General features: G+C 36.2%; 3 protein-coding genes across 3 annotated transcripts; 2 read left to right on the top strand and 1 right to left on the bottom strand.

Moving 5' to 3' along the window:
* Nucleotides 1-8,015: 8,015 nt before the first annotated feature.
* On the top strand, nucleotides 8,016-11,748 carry dnaja (DnaJ heat shock protein family (Hsp40) member A). The gene is made up of 8 exons (XM_065292084.1): nucleotides 8,016-8,151; nucleotides 8,417-8,558; nucleotides 8,839-9,019; nucleotides 10,048-10,152; nucleotides 10,248-10,475; nucleotides 10,554-10,784; nucleotides 10,871-10,971; nucleotides 11,056-11,748. Exons 2-8 carry the CDS (start codon nucleotides 8,427-8,429, stop codon nucleotides 11,272-11,274), a joined length of 1,197 nt encoding a protein of 398 aa, XP_065148156.1. The 5' UTR covers nucleotides 8,016-8,151; nucleotides 8,417-8,426; the 3' UTR covers nucleotides 11,275-11,748.
* A 2,064-nt stretch (nucleotides 11,749-13,812) lies between these two features.
* rps27l (ribosomal protein S27 like) lies at nucleotides 13,813-15,058 on the bottom strand. Its single transcript, XM_065292088.1, has 4 exons — nucleotides 14,956-15,058; nucleotides 14,347-14,455; nucleotides 14,129-14,239; nucleotides 13,813-14,018 (listed from the first exon to the last, which is right to left on the bottom strand). Exons 1-4 carry the CDS (start codon nucleotides 14,959-14,961, stop codon nucleotides 13,990-13,992), a joined length of 255 nt encoding a protein of 84 aa, XP_065148160.1. The 5' UTR covers nucleotides 14,962-15,058; the 3' UTR covers nucleotides 13,813-13,989.
* Nucleotides 15,059-16,348: 1,290 nt separating this feature from the next.
* LOC135781536 (ras-related protein Rab-8B-like) lies at nucleotides 16,349-25,934 on the top strand. The gene is made up of 7 exons (XM_065292087.2): nucleotides 16,349-16,551; nucleotides 20,677-20,737; nucleotides 21,464-21,524; nucleotides 21,617-21,694; nucleotides 21,797-21,886; nucleotides 22,089-22,205; nucleotides 24,043-25,934. The coding sequence occupies exons 1-7, from the start codon at nucleotides 16,428-16,430 to the stop codon at nucleotides 24,133-24,135; spliced, it is 624 nt and encodes a 207-aa protein (XP_065148159.1). The 5' UTR covers nucleotides 16,349-16,427; the 3' UTR covers nucleotides 24,136-25,934.
* The last annotated feature ends 756 nt before the right edge of the window (nucleotides 25,935-26,690 follow it).

Below are 26,690 nucleotides of genomic sequence, written 5' to 3'. Positions count from 1 at the left end.
CCAAGCGACCATGGCTTAAATATAGATAAAAACTTAGAGAAACCTGTATATTAAATTACCTGCTTAAACAAATGTGAAATCTAACCCTAAACCCAAGCGAAAATGGTTTAAAAAACAGAAAACAAATGAGAAAACAATAAATAAAACGTCACGAAACGATTCGCCATATAAGTGAATGGGAAGGACTGGCGTATCATATGCACGCAAAATCGGAATTTGGCGTATCTATTGCACGATAATCACACTGCGTGTCATTTGTACGCATCTTGGTGAGAACGGGTAGGTTCGTATAGTAGACCTCCTGTACGATCCGCCTCAAAGTCTACATTAGAGCGCACGACTTTAATGGCTGAACTGTCCATATGAGGCATGGGCTCAGAAGAAACTAAAACAATTCCTATCAAAACATCCAGTTGTCGATCTTGATAATTGATTATGTGGACTGCCAAACCCGAAACTACACTTGGCATTATGACAACAAATGGTAATGTCAATGTCATTTTTAACAACGTTGTATCAAACCGGGGACCTTCTTGCTATGGGGAAACCGGGAAAGCTAAACATAAATCAGTCAGTTCTGTCTAGCAACATGGTCTGCATAGCCTTCATGAATTCTGACTGGCTTCTTTGCCTGACGTCAGACCAATTATGTAATGCACAAAATAAACCCGAAAACTGCGAGAAAGCATATGCAAGAGGCTTTTAAAGTATGGAAACTATGGGGTCCGGATTTAAGATTAGAAAGGTCTGATACCAATTAAAATTGTCACTTAAAACTTTGTATCGTTTAGTCTAATACATTTTATTTTATGGCCTATATACTCAAATGACAGACAATCTTTTAAACATCACAAAAACATCCTTACAAAATAAGGTTGATGGCTTCATGACAGTGATTTTAAACCTGTAAACATCAGCTCTGTATAGTGGTTTAAGCATTAATCTGTCAAAAACTAAAACTAAACTAAACTAGGCCTATTCACCTTTTCTGATATTTTTTCATGAAAGACATTGTTTTGTTATAAAATTATCAAATCATTCAATCTTCGACCGCGTCAATGGCCGAGAAAACAGCATCTGTCACGATGGGCGCACTCATTGATGCTGTATATGGCATAGAAGAACATCGAGAGATCTGTGAAATATGTTCATTCAGCAGTCGGCAGCTCGGCTGTAGGCTACCTGTGCGGATCCGCCCCGAAGTCTATTGCTATCCGGGAGTCCGCGTTTTGCGAATGTTCGAGAGGGGTGACAACTGTTCAAGCCGATTGGGGAAGAAACGAAGTTCCCACAGAATCTGTTATTTTTGGGCGCTATCCCGTGTAACTGCAATACCTTTAACCGAAGTCGAAATTGCCCCGAATACGGCGATGGTGCGCACGGGCGGCATTTGCTCAAACGAAACTGAAGAAACTGAAACAATTCATATCAATGGAATGTTTAACCAGAAGAGGTGGAGTCTGCAGCATTTGTCAGATACTCGAACCAGTCTTTTTCAACTCAAATAAACAACTACAACAAAAAAACATCCAAAGCTTTATCTGTATTTATGCTTAATTTTTACTGTTAATATATTATGATAAGAGGAATAGCCTATCATTTAAAATTGTCATTAAAAAAAAAACATATAATTTAGTCTATCACAGAATATAGCCTACTTAAAATGATGTACAGACAATCTTTTAAAAAGCAAAAACAAAAATCGAAAAACATCCTGACAAAATGATTGATGGCTTCATAAAAAACGTACTCTACTGTCAAAAAAACTTTTTTTTGTGTAGGCCTATACAATTTTTCAGATATTTCTTTCATTACAGATATGTATTGTTTTGTTATAGAGAAATAAACTTTAAAATTAAAACAACCCCGATCGCCTGTAGCCTACTAGGTTTGAAAAGAATCGGAAACTACAGTCCTTAAGTCCTGTGCGGATCCGCACCGAAGTCCATTGCTATCCAGGAGTCCGCGGTGGTCGAGGGCTCGACTCTAATGTTTGAGAGAAGAAACGAAGGTCTCACAGAATCTGGTATTTTTGGGCACTGTTGCTATCCCGTAACTGCAATACCTTTAACCGAAGTCGAAATTGTCCCGAATTCGGCGAAGCGTTCGGCTATATAATAGGCGCACGGGCGGCATGTGCTCACACGAAACTGAAGAAACTTGATCAAATCATCTAGTTGTCGATCTTGCGTCAATGCCCGAGGAAACAACATCTGACACGATGGGCGGGGTTACAGTGAATGGCAACATTACTGCAAAGAACATAGCTGTGAATGTGTCGTTCGATCATCGGCAGCTGACAGATCTTTCCACACTTTTCACTATGAATGGCAACATTACTGCGGATAACTTTGTGATAAATATAACGCCTGCTCCTCATCGGAGAGGTGACCATCACAGTGCTACGTGTAACCTACAGTGTAATTGAGTGTCGCGTCTGTATCTCAGGATACAAAAACTTTCATAAAGCCGAGAATAATAAAGACTTCACTGTAAAGCGACTTCAGACACCGAGGATCTCGAGAGCTCGATGGATTCTGAAACCATGTAAAATTGACGGGCTGCTGTACTAACATAGACCCTATCTGACCCACAGTAACCACTGATCTTCTTTTATTCCAAGAAAGATGAGAAATCATTTATTTTTTTCTATTCCAATGCTTAATGGTTCTGCTTGACTATTGTGTTTTCAGCATGTCAAAATGTGTCTCATTTTAATAAAAGTTTTACAATTTATTGAATTTCTGAGAGACGTATTTACTTCTAATATATAACATACACTACACTAATGCTGATTTTATGTTGATCATTTAAACTACAGAGCAATAGTTTTCTCAAGAAAATGTTTAATCAGAACATGTGGAGTCTGCAGCATTTGTCAGATATTCGAACCCAGTAGTCTTTTCAACTCATATAAACAACAACAAAAACCATCCCAAACACCTGTTGGTTTTGTGACAAAAACCTTGCTTTATCTGTATTTATGCTTAATTTTACTGTTAATATGTTATGATAAAATAAACATTTTAGTCTCAGGACATGTAACCTTGAGTCTAATTTTTACGTTGTCAAAATATTCTCAGTTTTACAAGAGTGTTTTATTTTTTGCTCTGTAAGCCTAATGTGTATGTTGGGTCTCTATGACTAAAACAATTGGACTTATAAATGAGGACTTTAAATAATACCAGCGGCATCATTTAAGAAATTACATATTCTGTTTAATAATTAGCACTGCAAAACTTTCTTCCAATGCAGTTTTTACTGACAAATCAAAAGTGTACAGGCATCTGTTAAAAAAGCAAAAACAAAATGGAAACAAATTCTGGTTGATGTTTTCATATAAGTGATCAGTTTAGCTCGGTTCAGGATTATTGAGGTCTCAGCTTTTTTTTTAAAAACTACAGTAAAAGTTTTTAATGTTCCTGAGCTTTCTGTCAGAACGACGCCAGGTGGTTAGATTAGGCAGCAACATTTCATCAACACTCACACTTAATACTGGTGCTCCTCAAGGATGTGTGTCAAGCCTCTTCCCTCAATGTTGTCAAGACTAAGGAGCTGATAGTGAACTTCAGAAAATACAAAGGAGTCTATGACCCCATTACCATTAATGTTGACATGGTGGAGAGGGTCAGCTCTTTCAACATCGCTGAGGACCTAACATGGACTGAACACACACAGAAAACCATGAAGAAGGCTCAGCAACACCTCTATTTCCTCAGACGGCTTAAGAGGTTTGGCTTGAGCCCATGTATACTCAGGACCTTCTACACATGTGCACTAGAAAGCATTCTATCTCACGGCTCCCTAGTCTGGTTTGGAAACTGTACTGCCCTCGGTCGTAAACCACTACAGAGGGTAGTGCGATCGGCTCAACACATAATTGGAACCAAACTCCTTTTCACTCCATGACTCTATGATCTATTCAGATCGCTGTCTGAGGAAGGCGAGGAAAATTATCAAAGACCCAAGCCACCCTAATCACAAACTGTTTTCTCTGCTGGCATCAGGGAAACGGTACTGTAACATTAAAGCCCGGACCAGCAGGCTCAGGGACAGCTTCTTCCCCCAAGCCATCAGAGCACTGAACTCACGTAAATAGCTCACGTCCACCACTACACTAATGCTACATTATGTCCCGTATCTTTGTATGTATCTGTGTATACTGTTCTGTGAAATTCAGCATATACTATACCATATTCTGTTATGTACATTGGAACTGTATATTTTGCATTGTGTATCTACTGTGACCTGTGTATGTATAGTTGTAACTTGTGTACTTATTGTTGTAACCTGTCTACTTACTGATGTAATACAATCTGTAGTGTATTTATTGTTGTAACTTCTCACTTCATTGCTACCAGGACTATGCATTGCACACATGATTTTCACTCCATGTACACTCGTGTCAAGGAAGTGATTTGATTTTGATTTGGCATGCACTCGCGCTTGATGTTGCAACTCGTCTGACGCCTCCTGTTGTGAAGTCAGCAGAGACTTTTGTCTGTACAAACCACATGTATCCCAGGTGACCTTAACCGTGCAATCCGAGTATTAGAACTTCCGACCAGCTCTTTGTCTGTTTTTGAGGACAGCAGAGGGGGAAGATGTCTCCAGACAGAGGTTGGCACACTGGATCGTGGTTGCATCTCTTTGGTACACTGGTCTCTAGATCTGTCATGTCCAGTTGTCTCCCTGTTGAGGGATTAGACACATACTTGGTCATGTGTTCTCCCCAGATGGTGAGACCATTGCCTATCTCTATATGATCTTCCCAAGTTGGGTAAGGTATGGTCACCGTAGTGCCTCCTTTTAATTACGAATTAGCTGGCACATTATATTATCTGCCTTAAGACTGGTATACCAACTTCATTGGCGTTTTATATACATGTCAGACCAGATTGGCCCTCAAGAGCACAACACTACTGACGTCATCGACACAACGTCTCGTTCCCCACATGGTTACAGTCGTAACCGAGACGTTTCAAACACAAGGTTAAGGCTACACGTCAGAGCTGTCTCAATTGACCAAAATTGCAGTGACAGATCTTAAAATATGCCAATGCTATTGATTTGTCTTAAGATACACTTAGTAACATCTTTTTCTAAGGCATGTGTAGAAGATGCTGAAACACCTTAATTTACGTAAAGCTTAGTCTGGATTTAGCTGCCTTGTCCGTGAAACCAGGCCTAAGACAAATTGTTTCTTGTTTCTGCATAGGGGATGGCAATATGTAATTTTTCTACTGAAAAAACAAACAAACATGTTGTGTTTGATGCTGGTTTAGCTGGTGGCCATCAGCATACCACCACAAGCATCCCATGCTGGTCATACCAGCAAGACCAGCATATGTTGTGTTTTGGGGTTGGTATGCTGGTGACCACCAGCTAAACCAGCATGGTTCAGCATTGGAATTATGCTGGTCTATGCTGTTTTTTAGCAGGGCAGGTTCAAATAATCTGCCATGACCAGCAGTCAGGTGTTCACCTGATTTAAGCATAAGCATAAGTGGAAACATATATAGACAGTTCCTTGATAGTTTTCATCATCCCTCCACCACCCCGTCTACTCACACTCACCAGGTTACCTTCCTAACCAGAAATATGATGTAGTGTTCTGGTTTCGGGACAAAAACAGAACTCGAAACCCTCTCCTCGGACAGCACGCAAAATATGCATATAAATAATTCTATGTGACTTATTTGTAAGTGTGAACTTGTGAATCATTGTAAACTTGCTACAGACAGATTAATAACATTGGTCCTTAAGAGCCTTTGTCAAAAAGACAAAGATTTTGTGTTTGTGGTTTATATGACTTTACAAAATAATTAATTTGTGCCGTGGTCATATGTGAAATTATTTCAACACTGTGCTGACATGAAATACCATAAGTGGGAAATGAATTGTAGTCATGCTGCCCCCTAGTGGCAATGTTTATTTTTACTACGTTTTGAATATAACACATTATTCTAGGTTCTCCCTGCGATTAAACAATAAACACGGTCTGATATTAATATAATATTGTGTAAAAACAGGGGAAGTTAATCTATCAGTCATCTAAATAAATACAAAACTATCAGTTGATGGTGATCACTTACGTGGTAGTCTATATGTTTTCTCGAAGGCTATATAACGTCAAGGCAAAGATTGTTTTTCTTAATGCAACACGAAATTAAAATACTGTGTCATCTTGTAAACTTGTTTGTCAGTACTCACATTTATGGAACCATAATTTACTTTTTGATTTTTTTCTGCCTGTATTCTCAGAGGGGTTTAATATCTTACACAACATTGCCCTCTAGTGGCATATCTAACAAACAGCACTGATTTATTGAATAATACACATACGAAGTTCACTCACTGGCTCCCTTTCTATTTTGATCAAGAAAAGTATTCAAGTTTTCATACCTACTGTCAAAAAGCATCCAATTAGAATATTTTGCATTTTGTAATTAGTGGCCCAATGGTTAGAGAGTTGGGCTTGTAACCCAAAGGTTGCATAATAGGCTACATGACAATCATTTCACTTTCACTTTTTTAAAGTTACTGGTAAATGTAGCTTTTTGTGCATTGCTCTTACCCAAAGGTTTAGGGAAGTCTAACCCAAACAACAATATCATCCATGTGTGTAAATGTTCTTACTCAAACCTGCTCTAGTAAGCAGGACTTGTACTAAAGATGAGTCTGGCATGAAAGCCTGAAGCTCTAATATAGAGGTTAAAGGTTTTCACACATTACTAGTACTTTACCTTAAGGTTAAGAAAAACTTGCCCTGCACAATTTGTACCACCTGCATAAATGATAGGTCTACGCCATTCATTAGCTTAAATTTAGATTTATGCATCTGGCTGACTTTTTTTATCCAAAGCAACTATCAGGGCATTCAGGGTTTTGAACTTAATCAGTATGTGGATTTCTTGAGAACTTAACCCATGCCCATGGCATTGCCAGCAATGCACCATACCTACCAGTTACAGCAAAGCTTATTTGTAAGAGAGGTGCTGTTACTTTTGTCTAATAAACCTTTTTTTTTTTTTATTGAACAAAATTGAATAATTACAATCAACAATTATGAATAACATTATAAGAAAAGAACAAAAATACCAACAAAAATAAAATAATTATAATGGCTCATATCAGATAAAAGAAAAAGTATACATTTACAAGAAGGCGAGGACATTATAAAATTTAAGAGACATCACAGATCAAAAACATTGAAAAGATTAAAAGTCGTGCAAATTGTGCATGTTTTGATTGCTTTCTTGTTGAGAGAAAACAAAATTGTTTTTAAATACTGTTTAAACTCTTGCAAGAATACAACATAGATTGGTCTACAGTTAGAAAATTTTGTCTAATAAACCTGGCAAATCAATCCTATAGACCAGTGGGGTTCTCAAAAGGTTCAGCGTGCCCCCCTCCAAAGAAAATAAATGACATAAAACAATTTCAAACTTAGAATTTGAATTAAACAAAACATATTGAATTATACAATGTATTGCTGTTGCTTAGTAGTCTTATTTTCCTATGGTTTAATTACACATCATTGATGACAATTAATGTATTTATAAAATGTCATTAATAAACTGGGCCCCGTTTGATAACCACTGCCACAGCCCTAGAAGCAACAAATGAGGAAAGACCTGTTAATAGGCTTTTAAATTTGGGGCTATCAACAGTGGCCTCTTGTGGAACATCAGATACCCAGCATGGGGTCCCCCAGTCAAATTTAGGCAGCACAAAATCATAAATCATTAAGAATCTCAGAGTCATGGGAAAATTGTCAGCACCGCCCCAAAACTTAGGTTTTGCATGGGCAAGCACTACTGAAAAGTCTAAGTTACTTTGAATAAAAACTATTATAGGCCTATATCATGTCATTAAATTAAAGACAAACATCGTTAATATGTGGTTAAAACCTCACGTAAAACTGCTCCACAACTGTCCCCTTTCATTTTATCCAATCCCATTTTTATTCTCGACCTTCACTCGCAGATTCTCAGGAAGCTTCCGGCGGTCGCGCTCGAGAACCTTCTGGAGCTCGCGGCTTATATAAGAGAGAAAGCGCGAGAGCACTGAAGCCATACAGTAGCTACAACCGTCACAGGGAGAGACAGGCGAAACTCGCGACCCGGCTTTTCTTTTTAATTTACTTGCGTAAGTATCTGCACACTTTAAATACTCATAAAAACATTCGCGAGGCTTTATTTAACGTGTTTTGTTGACTTTTATTTACATTTAAACGCCAGTTTTGAGGAACGCTGTATAAAAACCGGCGGATATTATAACGGCGCTAACAGCCTGTGTAAAATATCCCCTCACTACCTAAAAAGCTTGATTCATTTATGACTAAATGTTGTGTAATGTTTTTCGTATGTTGTAGCGGACAGTGTTGTTAATATGTTGTATTTGTGTACTGTAGCTGGATCGAGATGGTTCGAGAAACCGGTTATTACGATCTGCTCGGCGTCAGCCCCAATGCGAGCTTGGACGAGCTTAAGAAGGCATATCGCAAACTGGCGTTGAAATATCACCCGGATAAGAACCCGAATGAAGGCGACAAAGTAAGTTTGAAGTGTCGAGCCGCATGGGGATATCATGTTTCGCGTTGCCTTGTAAATGACAGCGACAGAAATGACAGAAGTTTCTGGAAGAGTCTCGAGCTCTTCTGTTACCTTGAGCGGATTACAAGCTGTTTAAAAGCTTCAAACAGTTCATGCTTTTAATTTTGTGTAAATTTTGTATGCATAGAAATGCAATTTATACATGCAGGATAGGAACTGGAATGTATATTTATATTCTTGAAACTGAATGTTAACTGCCCTACTTTGCTCTATTCTCCAGTTCAAACTTATATCACAAGCCTATGAGGTCCTGTCAGACCCTAAAAAGCGTGAACTTTATGATCAAGGTGGCGAACAAGCTATCAAGGAGGGTGGTATGGGAGGAGGGGGCTTCTCCTCACCCATGGATATTTTCGACATGTTCTTTGGTGGCGGAGGCAGAATGCAAAGAGAAAGGAAAGGTGAGCAAAAAATACCATCTGTAACAGGTGGTAGTGGGCATATGTGATCGTTTGTAATGTCGCTGACATGCATTGCATTGCCTCTTTATAGCCTAGTGTCTCTGGGTCTCTAATGCAACCAGTTTACACTTGTGCTGCAAGATATATTAAAAGGATCAAAATAATGTAGATGTGAAAATTGCAATAGTAATGATTTTAATACTTCGTTATGTAAATTAAAAGTTGTAGGTCGATACAGACAGCAGAGAGACTGGTGAGACAAAAAAAGCAAGTTCTCGCATATAACATTATTTTCAACACTGTAATAAGTTTAAAGAGACACTCCACTTTTTTTGAAAATATGCTCATTTTCCAGCTTCCGAGTTAAACATTTGATTTTTACCGTTTTGGAATCCATTGAGCTGATCTCTGGGTTTGGCACTAGCACTTTTAGCATAGCTTAGCACAATCCATTGAATCTGATTAGACCATTAGCATCGTGCCTAAATATTTTCCCTTTTTAAAACTTGACTCTTCTGAAGTTACATCGTGTATTAAGACGGAAAATTAAAAGTTGTGATTTTCTAGGCCGATATGGCCAGGAACTATACTCTCATTCTGGCGTAATAATCAAGGACTTTTCTGCCGTACCATGGCTGCAGGAGGCGCAATTATACTACGTAGTGCCCGAAAATAGTCCCCTGCTATTGAAAGATACTAAGGTGACTATTTTAGGTCACTGCGTAATTTTTATTGCGTCTCCTGCAGCCATGTTATGGCAGCAAAGTCCTTGATTTTTGAGCGCGATGCTAATGGTCTAATCAGATTCTATGGATTGTGCTAAGCTTTGCTAAAAGTGCTAGCGCCAGACCCGGAGATCAGCTGAATGGTTTCCAAAACGGTAAGAATTAAATGTTTAACTCTAGGGGAGCTGGAAAATGAATATATTTTATTTAAAAATGAAGTGTCCCTTTCAAATATATTGATAATCTTGTTGACAGACTTACACTTAGCTTGTAAGCTTACATGTTATTTGTACCTTTATTTAGGTAAAAACGTGGTTCACCAACTTGGAGTCACGCTAGAAGAATTGTACAATGGCTCAACAAGAAAACTCGGTCTTCAGAAGAATGTCATCTGTGAGAAATGTGATGGTACGAGATCTTATGCATCTTTAATAAGAACCTTGTTATTGTAGTGTAACAACATCCATAGTTCGCCCATCTAAGATGTAAGATTTGTATTACAGGCTACGGAGGCAAGAAGGGCGCGCTTGAAAAATGCTCAACTTGTAAAGGAAGGGGTGTGCAGGTCCAGGTACAACAAATTGGACCTGGAATGATTCAGCAGATTCAAAGCATGTGTTCAGACTGCCAAGGACAGGGAGAGAGGTTCAGTTCCAAGGACCGATGCAAGAACTGCAGTGGACGCAAAGTAGAACGCAAGAAGAAAATTCTCGAAGTTCACATTGACAAAGGTAAGTGAATACCTTTAGTAGACCTTCTACTACTTTACCCTAAAACGTGTTTAACAATATTTGTTATCTTTGTCACAGGTATGAAGGACGGCCAGAGAATCACTTTTAGTGGAGAAGGAGATCAAGAGCCAGGACTGGAGCCTGGTGATGTCATCATTGTTCTGGACTTAAAAGAACATCCTGTTTTCCAAAGGCAAAACGATAACCTCATCATGAAAATGAAGATTAAGCTGGTAGAGGCCCTATGTGGGTTCAATAAGACAGTTCGCACACTAGATGACAGAACACTCATCGTTCATTCATCTCCAGGTATTTCCCGTGCACTTGTTATTTAATGAAGATTAAAAATGCATGACTAGTCTAATAATAAAATAACATTGTCGTTTTTGTTTAAGGTAATGTAATAAGACCAAATGCCCTAAAATGTATTTATAATGAGGGCATGCCTCTCTACAAAGAACCTTATGAGAAAGGTCTACTCATCGTAAAGTTTGAGGTAAGTTCTGTGCTTGGCACCCATTTTTTTTTTACGAAATGTTTAATCAGTTTGACTTCATATTGGGTCAATGTGCTTTTCCAGATTGAGTTCCCAGAGAAACACTGGCTACCTGACAACATGCTGCCTGATTTGGAGAGGTTACTCCCACCCAGAGAACACATCATGGTGTCTGATGATATGGAAGAGGTTGACCTCTGTGAAATGAGTGACTATGAAAACCAAAAGAGGAGCTACAGTCGTGAAGCCTACGAAGAGGATGAAGGCCCCAGGCAAAGTGGGGTCCAATGCCAGACTCAGTGAACGTCATATTTAATGGGATCATTCGTGTGGTCGTATTTTTAAACGTGACTGCAAATGTAATCTGCGTTTCAGGATGGTTATATATAGATCTTAAGGAACAATATATACAGTAAGGATTTCCCCTGTATTGATGCCTTAAAAGATGGACCATTTACTGTCCTTCGTTCTCCGAGAAAGAACATTGGATGTTTTGCAGCTATCATCAGAGATGAGAATTATTAAAGATGTTTATTTAACGGGAATATTTTGGAAACTCTTGAACTGTTGGCAACTGATGTTATTTTTTGCATGTAAATTATTTGTGAGTATGCAGTTTGTTTACTTTTGTATGTTTATCAGACCTGCAGATGTCACCAAGCATTGTTTGTCACAAAACCCGGATGAAGATGGTTATTTGTACACAAAAGTAATTGTTCTTCACATTCAGCCCTTTGTCAAGTGTTTTGTTTTTCACAAATAAAAAAAATCACATTCCCCTTGTTTATTACAGTGTAGCTTACATTGGCCAAAGAAAAGACTTTGTTTTTACTTTCTTACTAGATCTCCTGAAAAACCTGGTATTATAGTAACATATATTAAACATAGGGGTTTTTTTTTCTTAAAAAAAAAAGTAAGAGCTGTCCAAACCGAGTAATGTTTTTAGTAAGGCATGTTTGTTAAAACTAGTTATATTTCCTAATCCTACTCCTGGCATAACCTAATCCCTGTCCAGGAAACCGCCCCATAGAGGAGGTTTTCCAGACTGGGTATATCCTAGTCCCAGAGTAAAATGCATGTTTAAGCGGTCTTAATACAAAAACATTCAACCATTGTTTTGTCTCAAAATGCACATCGGTAATATTTTTTTCTAAAAACTACTTAAATGTCCTAATATAACTAAGGTTTAGTCCTGGGTTAATCCTATGGGAAACTGACCCATAATGTAAACATACACTATATGGACTACTAAGTTTTATATTGGATCACACCCTCCTAATAAACAGGTTGGACTACTTTAGTCGTTTCTCTTTGCACAAATCTTAGTGCTACAACATATAAATGATATTCTTGAGAATTGGGCTTTAAATTTTATAGCAAACGTTCGATCAGGGCTCTTTTCTATTCCAACATGAAAATGTCCCCATGCACTAAGCAAGGTTTAAACAGATTGATTCAATCTAATGTAAAAGATCTTACTGGAATTCATAAAAGCCCAGACCTGAACACCTTTGGTATGATTTATAGGCTTTGTGACAAACACTAAAACCCATAAACGGTTCCCACACCTTAGTTAACTTCAAATTCAAAGACCTTTCAAGGACTTTCCAGGTCCAATACCCTCAAATTCAAGGACTAATTGTGAGGACACATTTCAAGTGAGAGCAAAGTTACATCGTGTTACCTTTTAAGATACATTGTTACAGCTCCCTTTTGAGGGAACTCGCGCTGCGTCACTGCGGTGACACTTTGGGGACGCCTCAAGGGGTAAGTGCATCTGAATGTGTATATCAAATTCAACCAATGGTGAGGCTTAACAACAAAGACAGGGTGACGCGGAATCAGGAAGTATATCACTATCTGAAATATTGCCAAAGGAGGCGTTACAGCGATGCAGGAAGTATGGCAGGGAAGACGCATCGTCTCATTCCCTTCCCTGGGAACAACAGTTACATATGCAACCCGAGACGTTTTTCGTGTCAAACACAACTATGCAAAAAAGCATTTTGGTATGAATCAACATTCACATACAGAAGATATAAGCATTTAAAGCGAACAGTTTAGCATGTGTGCTTAAAACGTCTAGAATTTTTATATTATCCTACACTACACAGGGAATTATATTGATTTTTTTCCAGAAAACTTCTTGCATAAAATAGATTCAAGCACTTTCAGTGACCTGTATCTATGTATGTATATTTTCAAAAACATTTTGGATCAGAAGGTGGCCCTTCAAACACTTGTACAGAAACAACCCAGGTGAAAGAAAAGTGCACTAAAATGCACTTTATTTTGGTACACTTACTAAACTTTCTATTTTTGTGCACTAAAAAAGTACTTAAAATAAACTTATGAACAGCTTAAATGTACTCAACTGTGCTAATTTGAGACACTATTTACTTCAATACACACAAAAAAAGGAGTATACTTTTTTCAAGTGCACCAAGGTAATACTAATATAGACCTATACTTTAATTAGTATATTTGTAGGGTAAAACTTTTACACTAATATTTAGAATAAAAACACAATGCACTAAACTGTACTTGCTGGTATTTAAGTATATTTTTTGGACATTAAAGTACTTTATTTTTACTCCTAGTAATTATTTTATGATGGTATTGTATAGTACAGCATTAATATTAGTTTTGGTTGGAAATTTCTGGGATAAAGATGTTTATTAAAAGAGGTCATGTCAATACTATTGTCCATATTGTGCATATAGTTTCACTGCCATAGTCTTTTTTGTATGAAGGGAAAATGACATATTTCTTTGTTTAGGTAATCCAAGTGTAAATGTCACAGTGAAACCATTTGTCCTATAAATTATTGACTGAATTCAGTTTTATAATGCAGAAGATTTATTCAGAAAGCTGAACTGATAACACGGTAGTAAGAACCTGCCATGCATCATTCATAATCACACTTCAAATTCATTCATTGTAATCAATGAAAAGGTAAGGCATTGAGAAGTTGCACAATTTCTTTGTATTCAAAGCATCATTCCTTGTCCATTCTCCTCAGTGTTGTTTCCTTCTGAAAGAGCAACCTTTCCAAATAAAACAGACAGTGTCAGTTCAGGATTAATCAGAAATTGAACCAAAGTGATAACCAGCCATAAAAGACTGACATCAGCTGTTAACAGCCATAAATACACACCTTCAGTCAGCCTGGCCTTCCCACCTGTGGGCTGACACAGCACTGTAGAGCACCCAACACACAACACAACTGTCTGTGCATGACTGAACACAGTGGTGATTTTATAACAACCTACATGAAGTAAAAGTTATGCAGTTTTAAGTTATTTAGATGATTAAATTAAATACAACACATACATAATATGGCAAATTTATTGGGGTTTCTATAGGTTTTTATACCTGGACATTTTACATCCATAAAGTAGGAGTTGGGACTTTGCACAAGTCTTTTCTTTTTGTGCTGTCTTCTCTCAAAATCAAAAGATGGGTTGAGCAGATCTTTGGCCAGCTGTTACAGTAAGAGATAAAAGAAATTATTAAAAAGATGGCAATTTATTTAAATGGCTTACAATGCCATTAGCAACATAACAGTACACTAAATCAAAAGTCATGTAAATGCATGTCAAGTAAAAAATACTACATCGTATTTAATAGTGTATAATATATAAAACTGTAACAAAGTAGTTCACTCTTCCTTGCTTTGTTTACAAATAGCCATTTTGATGCTTGTCATTATCGTCAATTGTTTTTCATAAAACACACCAACGTTACGTTTTAACCTAACATTACAAATAACACATTAATCTGATTTTAATGACTTTTTTTGCATGCTTCTGTGAAACACTTTAAACGTTACACGTGTTAAGTTAAACATAAGGCCCTGTCGAGCGCCATGTGTAATCAAAAACTTTTCCCTATTTGCTGCACAGATAAAATAATCGATAACTGGATTGATATTGCGACATCTTGGGAAATAGTTTAGGTTGACTGTCAAGTGCATATACTTACAGGCATTGTTGAGAGATGATGATTTTCGCATTCGTATCGCTGCTGCTTTCCTCAATACTGAAGCGCCACAAAACACTGACTCCAGGGTTGCCATGTGCTGCTCATATAAGGAATATAATAAACATGCCCAGGCATGCTCCACTATAAAACTCGCCTTATCAGTGAACTACAAGTTACTCATCGTCACTGGGATTTACCGAAATCACTGCAGTATTACACTGTTTCAGAGCAACAGTATTCTGTCTTTTTTTTTACTGAATATAAGTTCCCCCAAAAAAGAGCATTATCTCTATTTGATAAAAAGATAACTACAGTCAACAAGAACTACAATACATATGATAATAATACAATACGTATGAAAATAATAACAGCAATAATAAAATATGTATATAAAGGTATGAGATTTACTTAAACGAAAGACAATGCAGTTAGTACATGAAAAAAAGAAAATTCTTAATGCTTACTTTTTCTAGTACTGGCAACCTTGAAGACAGTCGTTCCATCTCTCTTAGGAAAATAGATGTAGGTGGTTTCTTGTAGCTGGAATCCAAATTTAAGTTTTAAATTAGTGTTTTCACAATTTTATTTTAATTCCATTAATTATTATTTTTATGTAAACCTGCACTAAAATAACTGGGAGATCATGTGATTTGCGCACTCTAGTGGTGGCACCACACCTACAGGGTTCTGGCTGGAGAAGATACAGCTATGGCCAAATCTCGCGAGATGTTGGCCGTAACTGTATCCCCTCTAGCCACAACACGCTACAGCACGTGGATTCCTTGAACCCATTTCCAGCACCAGACATACATTTAATTTGAATATATATCTTTAAATATTAATTGTATAATTGTAATTTAATTAATAATAATAATAATAATAATAATATGACAAAATTAATACTGAATTTTCGAATAGGTCCAAACATGAATTTCTTTGGAATGTCAGTTTATCCAGCAGGATCTTGTCTGATTCATTCCTAGGATCAAAGGGATTCTCTGAGATCATGTTTTGTCAACTTAATCTCGGGTGAGTCTACTGATGACAACTTAAGAAAGTCTACTTTAACTACCATAGCATTTTAAAAGGCTTTTTGAGTAATTCTGTGAGAGCTCCTATATGCAAAATGAATTTGTAAACCATTAAGAGAGCAGCACATACTGTAGCGAAGTAAATCCATAGCAACATTTGTAAACATATTCAAACAAAAACAGTTTCCCTGACGTTAACATACCTTTCCTGTCACAACTGAAGTATTTGATATGCAAAATTACTGTGCAGTACCTTCACGGGTAAATATTTGACCACAATGTCCTCCTGGAAACTACACTGGCCAATCACGCAGAAGATATTCACGTGACGTCGCGCGTCGAGGCCCCGCCTCCGCTTCAGAACGTAATGATTTTTGTGTCAGTATGAACAAGGGGAACCGCGCACGCTGATAATCGTACAGGGAAATACCGGCTTGGTAAATGGCGAAGACTTACGATTACCTGTTCAAACTCTTGCTCATAGGAGACAGCGGAGTGGGGAAGACATGTCTCCTCTTCAGATTTAGCGAGGACGCCTTTAACACCACCTTTATCTCCACAATCGGTCAGTTCACCGGTAATCTGGGCAGAAGGTATTGCATGGGGTCCCGTTATACGTAAGGACAATAGTGTCCTTATGGTCAGATGTATTCCTATTTAAATGTTTAAGGTGCTGGTTTCATTTGCATTGATAAAGTACAATAGAAAACCGATTATATTTAAATCCACCTGTTTATTTCAAACATATTTATATATTTAGAAATGCATAGGCCTTTGAGCAAAATAATTTGTTTGGCTTGCTTATTTTATGAATTATAAATACAATTTATGCATTGTACACATACAACAGAATGTGCCAAACCTATAGATAGATAGATAGATAGATAGATAGATAGATAGATAGATAGATATTTCTGAAGGTGAGTCATATTTTGATGACCTCAGCTGACTCTACTTTTAACTTGTCAAACCTTGTTTAGTAGCCTAATGGCTTAACAAGTTCATACTGGACTTTACATAATACATAAGTACTGTATTGGGTTATATGCTTTGACATGGTACTGTTAGAAGAGAGGTGAGTTTTCATATTGAAAGCGATGACAGCAAGTTGTTGGTCATAACCAGATGTTGTTTGCCAATTGATGGCAGTTTTTTTTGTCTGAGAATGAAAGGGAAGGTACATGCATGTGTTTTATTACAAAAGCTGATTATTAAATTTTAACTAGGTCATATATGCATGCAGACGGGCAAAGAAGTTTTGTTGGGACTTGCTTTAATACTACAACAAATAGGTCTTCATTTGTGTATGTGTGTGTGTGTGTGTGAATGAATGTACGTATTTCGAGTCCGCTTGCACAGAGCACAGAGACTTTAGTCATTTCCTTTGTCACTTTTTCCATCTGATTTAAACATCACCACCCCCACAGTCTTTGTTTGCGATGTTGTTTTGCAATGTTGGTCTGTGGGTCTCAGAGTTTGCAAGTCATCACGCAGATGCATTTTGTGGAAAAAAGTAACCACACAGCGACACTGTCAAAGTTTTTAAAGTTTTTTGGCAACATCAGAACCCAGTGGTGAAGAGAAGTACAGTTCCTTTGGTTAGGGTCAAAATTGTCGTCTCATAGTACAGTACACTTGACCGTGAACACAGAAGGCTGTACTGTTTGAAAATGCATCATAGTCTCGTGACATTTGCTCAGTTCATCTCAGCATTCTTCCGCCAATGCATTTGACTGGCATTTGTTGCTTGTGCCAGGACGTCCATGACCCCAGTTGTGACCACTCTGCATGAACTTCGCTCTACACTGTCTTACTCTACTTCCTGTCACACTGTGTGTGTGTTTTTTTTTCAGCATTGTTAAATTGCTTACAGGAAAACTGAAAATGATTATGCTTTAATATTATTTATTCACCTGTGGTTTATTCCAATCCAAACCTATTCTGGTGAATGCAAAAAATTAATTATTAATACTCTTTAAAAGTGAGCTGGCTTACAAGCTTCAAAAGCCCATTGAAAGTAGTTCATACACCGTAAAAATGTTCTGTAGTTATGCAGCTGTTGGCCAGTAACTTACTGTAGAATTAAAAATATATATTTAAGTGACAACAGTTTGTTCAAAGTTAAATGAACATTAAACATTAAAGGATTAGTCAATTAAAAAAAAAAATCCAGATAATTTACTCACCACCATGTCATCCACAATGTTGATGTCTTTCTTTGTTCAGTCGAGAAGAAATTATGTTTTTTGAGGAAAACATTGCAGGACTTTAATAGAGCCCAACACTTAATACTTAACTCAACACTTAACAGTTTTTTTCAACGGAGTTTCAAAGGACTCTAAATGATCCCAAACGAGGCATAAGGGTCTTATCTATTGAAACGATTGTCATTTTTGACAATAAAAAAAAGACACTTTTAAACCACAACTTTTCGTCTAGGTCCGGTCCAGCGCGACCTCACGTAAATGCGTAGTGACGTAGGGAGGTCACGTGTTACATATATAAAAACTCACATTTGCGGACCATTTTAAACAATAAACTGACACAAAGACATTAATTAGTATCATTTGACATACAACAACATTAGAGCGGTCCTCTTTCTCCACGCTTGTTAACACTGGGGCGGAGTTTCGCGTTCGTTCTCTGTGACCTCTTGACATCATGACGTATTGCGTGAGGTCGCGCTGGCGCTTTCAGGACCAGACCTAGACGAGAAGTTGTGTTTTTTTATCGTCAAAAATGACAATCGTTTCGCTAGATAAGACCCTTATGCCTTGTTTGGGATCGTTGAAACTTCGTTGAAAAAAACTGTTAAGTGTTGAGTTAAGTGTTAAGTGTTGGGGTCCATTAAAGTCCATTAAAATGAGAAAAATCCTGCAGTGTTTTCCTCAAAAAACATAATTTCTTCTCGACTGAACAAAGAAAACATAAACATTTTGGATGACATGGTGGTGAGTAAATTATCTGGATTTTTTTTAAGAAAATGGACTAATCCTTTAACAAGTCTTTGTCTTTAGAGAATAAAACTATAAAATAGCAGCCTCAGAAATCCTCATCAACCTTTTTCTTTTTCATTCATATTTTGTTTCACAGATGAGGGTGTTATTTGATTTTTTTCTGTGAAAAAAACTGTCAATGTTTATTTAACTTTGAACAAACTGTAAATAACATGCATTAAAATCTGGCAAACTGCATGTTATACTGTAATTTCTACAGAAAGTTTTCACAGTGTATGAGTTGTGAACTGTATTTCAAGTTTCCTGTCGCCATGGGATGACAAAAATTAAAGTCTTTACTTTTGATGAGATCTGTCTATGCATAGATGAGTTTATGCAGTTGACATAGCGGCATAGTTTCTTATGTTCTCCAATTATAAAAATGAAAAAAAAAATATTTGCCATTTAAATTTAGACAAATAGCATTTTTACATTTTGTATGTGATAATGGGGTGCTCATCTGTTTCGATTGACGATTGTGAAACCACCTGAGAAGTGACATATTTCGTAGCCCATTATAGACCGTCGCTGCATCCGAAACCGTCTACTTCCATACTATATAGTAGGTGAAAAGCACTAGTACTTTGCTTACTATATAGTATGGAAGTAGGCGATTTCGGACGCAGCCTGTGTCTGTGTTTTTTTCTTTAAATATGTGAAATCCATCCTACATAATGCAAAGAATATTCTGTAAAAAAAGCATTGATATCTTTAATATTAGGTCAAACCAAACTTTAATGCTCCTTATCTCAAAATTAGATTATTAGACTTTAACCTGGAATTTACAGGCAGGATCACATATACATATTGTATGTGTCTGTATATAGGGTTTGGAGAGCCACACCCTGATTATATATTAAGAGTATTGAGTGTCTTTTTTAACAGTTGTAACAAAATCTCAATGGCACATATTCTTTTATATGTTATAAATCAGTCTAGAATTTCATCCATCATTTGTTTGATTGTTTTCTTTTGAACCATAACCTTATAAAGTAAGAAATTTGAGGTGCATCCCGGACAAACAAGATAGCTTATAGCAGGAAAGCACCTATCTCTCCATAGCATAAATAGCCATGACATGTCTAATTTACATTCATTCATTTTGCAGATGGTTTTTATCCAAAGTTACTTACAAATGAGAAAGCATTTTAATAAGCGATTATCAGTTTATGGTGATCAACTATTTCTTTTACCATTTTCCTTGCTGGCTAGTGGCTACATAAACTAGTTCAAAATCTATTAAAATAAAGTTTTCTTTACATCAGGCAATTTTATATAATATCATTTAATAGGGCTGCATAACGAATAATCGCGATTAATCATTTGCAGAATTAAAGTTTTTGTTAACATCATATATGTGTGTGTGTGTGTGTACTGTGTATAATAATTATGTACATATAAACACACACACATGCATGTATAATCTTAAGAAAAAATATATTAAATATTATAGATTCAATATTTATATATAATATAAATTATATATAAATATAAAAATGTATATACACCTGTAAATACTGTGTGTGTGTGTTTATTTATACATAATTATTATACACAGTACATATACATATATGATGTTAACAAAAACTTTTTATTTAGCAAACAATTAGTCGCAATTAATCATAATGCATCCCTATTATTTAATATAATTAGACAAAAAGTTTAAACTCAATACTCATTTTCTCTCTCACCAGGAATTGATTTCAAAATCAGAACGATTGAGCTAAATGGAAAGAGAATCAAACTCCAGATATGGTAAGTATTTGTTTGTAATATGTTAAAATTATTAATTGCAAAAAGCTAAGTTAAAATGTAAAGAAGATATTCAAAAACCCAGCTAAAGTCATTTTTGTTATTTACTGTTTTCTACATTAAATCATCTTACATATTGTAAAAAAAACATTCTGTGAAAATATAACCTTGACATCTTTAATATTGAATGAGTAAGATCATGTCAAAGATTGAAATCAATGCAAACTAAAATAAGCTCCTAATCTCAGACTGGATTTGAGGGGTCCCAAATATCATTAATAGCTAAATCACATTAACATTTTGAATAGTGAATTTTTGTAATAGACAGCAGGGAGTTTCATGTGAACTGAAAAGTTTATGTTTTCCTCTTTGATAATGTTTGTAAATGTCCTTGGTTCTTCTTTTGTCAAGAATGTTAAGAAGGAAATGACCTCAAACACTATGTCTGAACTTCCTGTTAGCGGTCATAATGGTGACCCACCCTGTCCAGCACTTAGTTGACTAATGAATATTGAGACGTGCTGTGTTACATACCTGGCACTGCTCTTTATCTGCATGCACTACAGGATGTTTATATAAAAACTTAGGGAAGAGCTTTGGGTGGGATTCACTGTAAATGAAGTGTTGAGGTTGTGCAGGGTAATATAGGAAGGAAATAATGAGGTGAGGATGCATTTTTCTGTGTCACCGGAGCTGCGGGACAATATTAATGAAGTATTGGTTTAACAGGGACACAGCAGGACAGGAAAGATTCAGGACTATCACCACTGCATACTACAGGGGCGCTATGGTAAGACGGATAAAACATGCACTGTATTTATGATTTTTATTACTTTTTGAAGTATTTTAAGCACATTGAATGTTTCTCTGCCGACTTTTCAGGGCATTATGTTGGTGTATGATATCACCAGTGAAAAATCATTTGAGAACATAAAAAACTGGATTCGTAATATTGAGGAGGTAAATTGCAACAATGCCAGTTAACAGTGTTATTATGTTAATAACCCTTTGAAATGTTTTAAATCAATCAGGGAAAAATGATTTTTATTGTGTTTATTTCAGCACGCATCATCTGATGTCGAGAGGATGATTCTTGGAAACAAGTGTGACATGAATGACAAAAGACAAGTGTCTAAAGAGAGAGGAGAGAAAGTGAGACTTCTGTTAAATTATGCTTTATTTCAACATCCTAAATTTGTTGCATGAACATTTTTAACTGATTTATAATTTTAACTGGTTTTTAAATGTGATGGGATATTGCATATCATTTTTAAAATCGTTTCTTTGTTCGCTTTAAGATGGAATTTATTATAGTGTGAGATTTTATTAGTGAAAATTTTATTTTTGTTTTTAGTTGGCGATTGATTACGGGATCAAGTTCTTGGAAACAAGCGCAAAAACCAGTGTAAATGTAGAGGAATCTTTTATCACCCTCGCCAGAGACATTATGGCCCGACTTAACAAAAAAATGGTAAGTCAGATTTTATCAACTGTATCTTTGCCAACTAGTGGCCCGTTTACATGACAACGATTTCAACCATAAATGGGAACTTTTTGTGCGCTTTGGCAGTTAGTTTACACGAAAACAGTGTTTAGGGTGTCCTGAAAATGCAAACTTTTGATAATGGGTTTGAAGACGCACCTAAAGGTGAATCTGTGATATCTGTGCCGTCATGCGCGTGTGTTAGTTCAGTCTACAGGCATGCGCGAGTATAACCAAAACAACAATGGTGATCTACAGGACTTTGTTTGTTAACACTTCTCCAACAAAGTTTACAAAATTTTGGCGCTACTTGCCTGGCATACGTAATGCAGCGAATTTATTCATATTTTCACATCAGTGTAAACGCCGATCTTTTTGACAGTGTTGTCGTCTGTATGTACAATTCTTCGTAAGCGCAAATGATGCAAAACAATTGTTGTCATTAGGGCTGGCACAATTATGACATTTGGATGATGGTTAATTGTCTAATAAATTGACGATGACGATTTTTGGACTTTGCCGATTATGACGATTAATTGCCTGATTTAGAACTTTGAAATTTAATTCTCATACATTTTTTTGGTTGTTCATGAAAAAATTTTCACACATTGTTGTGATTATTTAAAATAAATATTTTTCATAGTTTACCTGGCAGTAAATATTAATACACATGCCACATATTTAAAAGTATTTATTTAATAAATATATCTTTCAAAAACTGAAAATTCTTCATAAGAAATAAACCCAATAGTGTACAGCAGGGGTTCTCAAAGTCCGGACTCCGGTCCGGATCCGGACCCGATGAGAACTTGATCCGGACCCGCGTCCACTTCATATTACAAGTGCATTAATTTCTATGTGATTGATTAAACGAGAGCATTTGCTACTTTACAAATGCATATTGAACTTGTAAACCATTCGTTTAGTTTTGTTTTCTTTTTAGATTTAAGAGTATTCTTGGTCCGAAAATAAAACGAGTTATTTAAAAATTTCCTGTGTGACGCTGTAGCCATCACACCCAGATATTATGCACAGCTACTTCATGTACTACGGCTTTTGATCAGTAAGTCCTTATCAATCTGCAATCACTGTTGGTTTGAGTCGTTTAAAACATGCATTTGAAAAAGCAACACTCGTCAAACATAATCTTTATACATATTCTTTATTATCATGAAAATACCTGAAAAGGTTTGAAGAACAGCAATATAAATATATCCTTAAGACATTTCCTGGAGCTGCGTGTGTCTTGTTCTTCGTCTGCAGCGCATATTAAGTTTCTGCCCGAGAGCGCCCCCTGGCTTTTGGATGTAGCGGCATTTCACCGTAATTCATGAGAAGCATGGCAAGCATCATAAACCAATTTATAGGTGCACCCCTAATTTTGGTCAGTGTCTCTGCCTACCAACCACACTTTTTTGCCATGGTTTATGCATCTGATGGAGAACAAACTGTGCCATTTCTCTAATTAGATTGCTCTGTATTTTGCACCTGGTTACTTTTTGCATATTTCTTGTGTTTATGTTTAAAATTTTTTTTTACTTTAAATGCAAAATACACTTATGTTTTTCCCAAACTGTTCGTGTTGATTTGTTATATAAACAAATGATTTACATAAAGTTTTTCCGGACCTATGAAAATTATGAGAATTCAGATTCAGACCTTTGAATGTAAACTTTGAGAACCCCTGGTGTACAGTGTTACAGTGTAGTTACAATAGTTACAGTGTAGCATTGCCTGTTCACCTTATTATTTAAATAAAGTTATTCAAGCTTGGAGGTTTGTAAATAATTTGTTTATCTCTAATATCTGTGTCTGTATTTACCAGAATGATGGTGGCCATACAGATGGCGGGGGACCGGTAAAGATCTCAGAAAAACGCTCCAAAAAGCACAGCATCTTCAAATGTTCTCTGCTGTAACTCTCGAGTGCAGCGTTCACTCGATGTGACTTGGTGACAACCACAAACGCTCTGCTGGTATAATGTATCACATGAGCCACTGCAAAGAGCCACAATTTCAGGCTCGAGGGCAGAATGAGCTTCCAGTTTCCAAGCCCCTAAAGTCAAGATGGAACAAAGAGGAACGGTGGAGTTATGAGATATTTGGTTGCTTCACTGTGGTAGAGTGGTAATACGAAACGTTTCCTTTGTCGTGTGGTGGTAATCGTGAAAATGTGTTGGTTCATTTCAAAAGATAACGAATGGATTTGTCTTGATATGTTTTTGGAATCATACTGCATATGCTGTCTTAAAGAAATTGCTGCTGAAAGCTTAGATCATAACATTTATATGTATTAGTAAAAGTTTGAGTATTTCATGTGTTTGTATGATAGATCTTTCTGTTTTTATACAGCATATACTTACATAAGTTTAAAAAATGACATTTTTGGAACGCCTGTAGGTTAAAAGCACTTTACATGTGTTTTCAATGAGCTCTCGTCACAGGCACATGTCCATGTATAGCACATACAGAGGTCAGTACATCCACTGGAAGGTTTAAAGATAGCACATGATGGTCACAGTAAAACATCTCCAGGTCAGGTAACACACAAAATCATGTTTAAACTTATGATCTGTGTGTAAAGCCATTGTAAAGTTTAAAAAATACATGGGTTTTACAAACACATCATTTTGAATCTAACATGACACTGATTTGTGCAAATTATGTAAATATCTTTTATCATTCGAAACCTGTTAATATTTTTTTGTCAGAGAGGTGTGATGATGAAGCTGAGATAATAAGATCCTTATTTAGCAGTGTTAGAATTAATATATTCATTTGATAAGTAATCTGAGGATAATTTAAAGACTTGGCCGTATAAAGTTGGCTTTATGCGAACAAGAATTGAAAGAAGAAATATGGGGATGGTTGTTGTGTCTGTTACCTATTATAATTTTTTGCACTTCAATGAATACTGTATTAAAGTCACGAATGCATGCTCATGAAAAGTAATTTGCCGAATAACTGCCTCCTAAGTGTATAATTCCGGGTACATTTGGTGTCCAACGTCATTATTTTCAGCTATGCGAGACATTTTTTACAGAAAATTTTCAATTGTTATGGCCTGTGATTTATGAAAATGACTACCAAATTAAAAATATAATGACTTTGGACACCAAATGTACCTGCAATTATATACTGTAATCACCTATAAGCTGATGTTTTTATTCGATTTTTTTTTCACTTTTGCATAATGTGTTCAATGTATAAGTGATTTTTATTTACTGTTTATATAATTTACATCACCCGAGGCTCTTAAAAGAAATGTGCAGTTGCCAAAAAATGTATTTTCTCATACAGTCAACTTGTCTGTTTCAAAAGACACTGGATGGCACTGTTGCCTTTGACACTTGTCATAACTGCACTATTGTTTTCAAATGTACATTTTGGTCTCCTGTATAAGCGGTTCTAATGATTACCTCAGAAGAGGATGTATAGCAAAGGTGGCAACCTCCTAAAAGAGTTAAAGCAATAAAAGCCCCCTTTTGGGAATTCTTTCTTCCAACTATTTGTGCTGATATTGGGAATAGTAATGCCTTGGATCCATTAATCTGTTTAAATTCATGTTAAAGAATGTACTGATGATCATTTACCTTGACTTATGTAGCATATATCATGCATACTACTGACATTCAGATGGGACCATTGTTACGCAAGTATGTTTAATTTATATTCATGACCTTATTTGTAAGACATAACATTGTGTTATTGGACTCTACATGTAAAGAAACGCCATTATACATTTGTTTAAAGCTTGTGTTAACAGCATAAAAAAAGAAAATGTGAACAAGACTTTATACTGTAGTGTGGTTTTATTAACTGTAACATTTTATACTACATGTAACCAAAGTAAAAGCTGTGTCATCTCATTGATTGTAGTATTCTTCAAACTTAACTTTTTTGCAATTCATCATCCACAACAGCAGATGGTGCTGTTATACAGTTTAAGCCCCAAAAATACAAAGAGCACCTCTCAACTTGATATTGCTAATAATCTGCTATGCTGCTACAAAAACCTGTTGAGGTAGTCACATTTCATCCTTTAATTTTGCATAGACTTACTTTTTGCTTGTATAATGTGATTAACAATTTTTACATTGTTGACTATTGCTACTACATTCTTTATATGTTACATATTATTTTGCATTATATATTGAAATACTATTAGTGCAAGCACACAGTTATTAAAAAGTTAAAGGATTACTCCACTTTCATAAAAAAAATCTTTACTCACCCCCATGTCTTCAGAGATGTTAATGTCTTTCTTTGTTCAGTCGAAAACAAATCAAGTTTATTTTTTTGAAAACATTCCAGGACTTTTCTCAATTTAATAGACTTTATTGGAAGTTCAATTGCAGTTTCAATGCCGCTCCAAAGGGCTCTAAACAATCCCAACTAAGGCATAAGGGTCTTATCTAACGAAAAGATCGTAATTTTTGCCAAAAAAGTACTTTTAAACCAAAACTCCTCGTCT

Source organism: Paramisgurnus dabryanus, chromosome 23 (assembly GCF_030506205.2).
Source record: "Paramisgurnus dabryanus chromosome 23, PD_genome_1.1, whole genome shotgun sequence".
Taxonomy (NCBI): Eukaryota; Metazoa; Chordata; class Actinopteri; order Cypriniformes; family Cobitidae; genus Paramisgurnus; species Paramisgurnus dabryanus.
This window is presented reverse-complemented; position numbering and strand designations above follow the sequence as displayed.

Excerpts from the sequence above, each read along its gene's own strand:
- dnaja (XM_065292084.1), top strand. The coding sequence starts at position 8,427 with ATGGTTCGAGAAACCGGTTATTACGATCTGCTCGGCGTCAGCCCCAAT. Across the intron at positions 10,153-10,247 it reads CATCTGTGAGAAATGTGATG|GCTACGGAGGCAAGAAGGGC; the intron begins GTACGAGATCTT and ends TTTGTATTACAG. Across the intron at positions 10,476-10,553 it reads CGAAGTTCACATTGACAAAG|GTATGAAGGACGGCCAGAGA; the intron begins GTAAGTGAATAC and ends TCTTTGTCACAG.
- rps27l (XM_065292088.1), bottom strand. Across the intron at positions 14,240-14,346 it reads TATGGATGTAAAATGTCCAG|GTTGTTATAAAATCACCACT; the intron begins GTATAAAAACCT and ends TACTTCATGTAG. Across the intron at positions 14,019-14,128 it reads GAAGGCCAGGCTGACTGAAG|GTTGCTCTTTCAGAAGGAAA; the intron begins GTGTGTATTTAT and ends TTATTTGGAAAG.
- LOC135781536 (XM_065292087.2), top strand. The coding sequence starts at position 16,428 with ATGGCGAAGACTTACGATTACCTGTTCAAACTCTTGCTCATAGGAGAC. Across the intron at positions 21,695-21,796 it reads GGATTCGTAATATTGAGGAG|CACGCATCATCTGATGTCGA; the intron begins GTAAATTGCAAC and ends TGTTTATTTCAG. Across the intron at positions 22,206-24,042 it reads CCCGACTTAACAAAAAAATG|AATGATGGTGGCCATACAGA; the intron begins GTAAGTCAGATT and ends TGTATTTACCAG.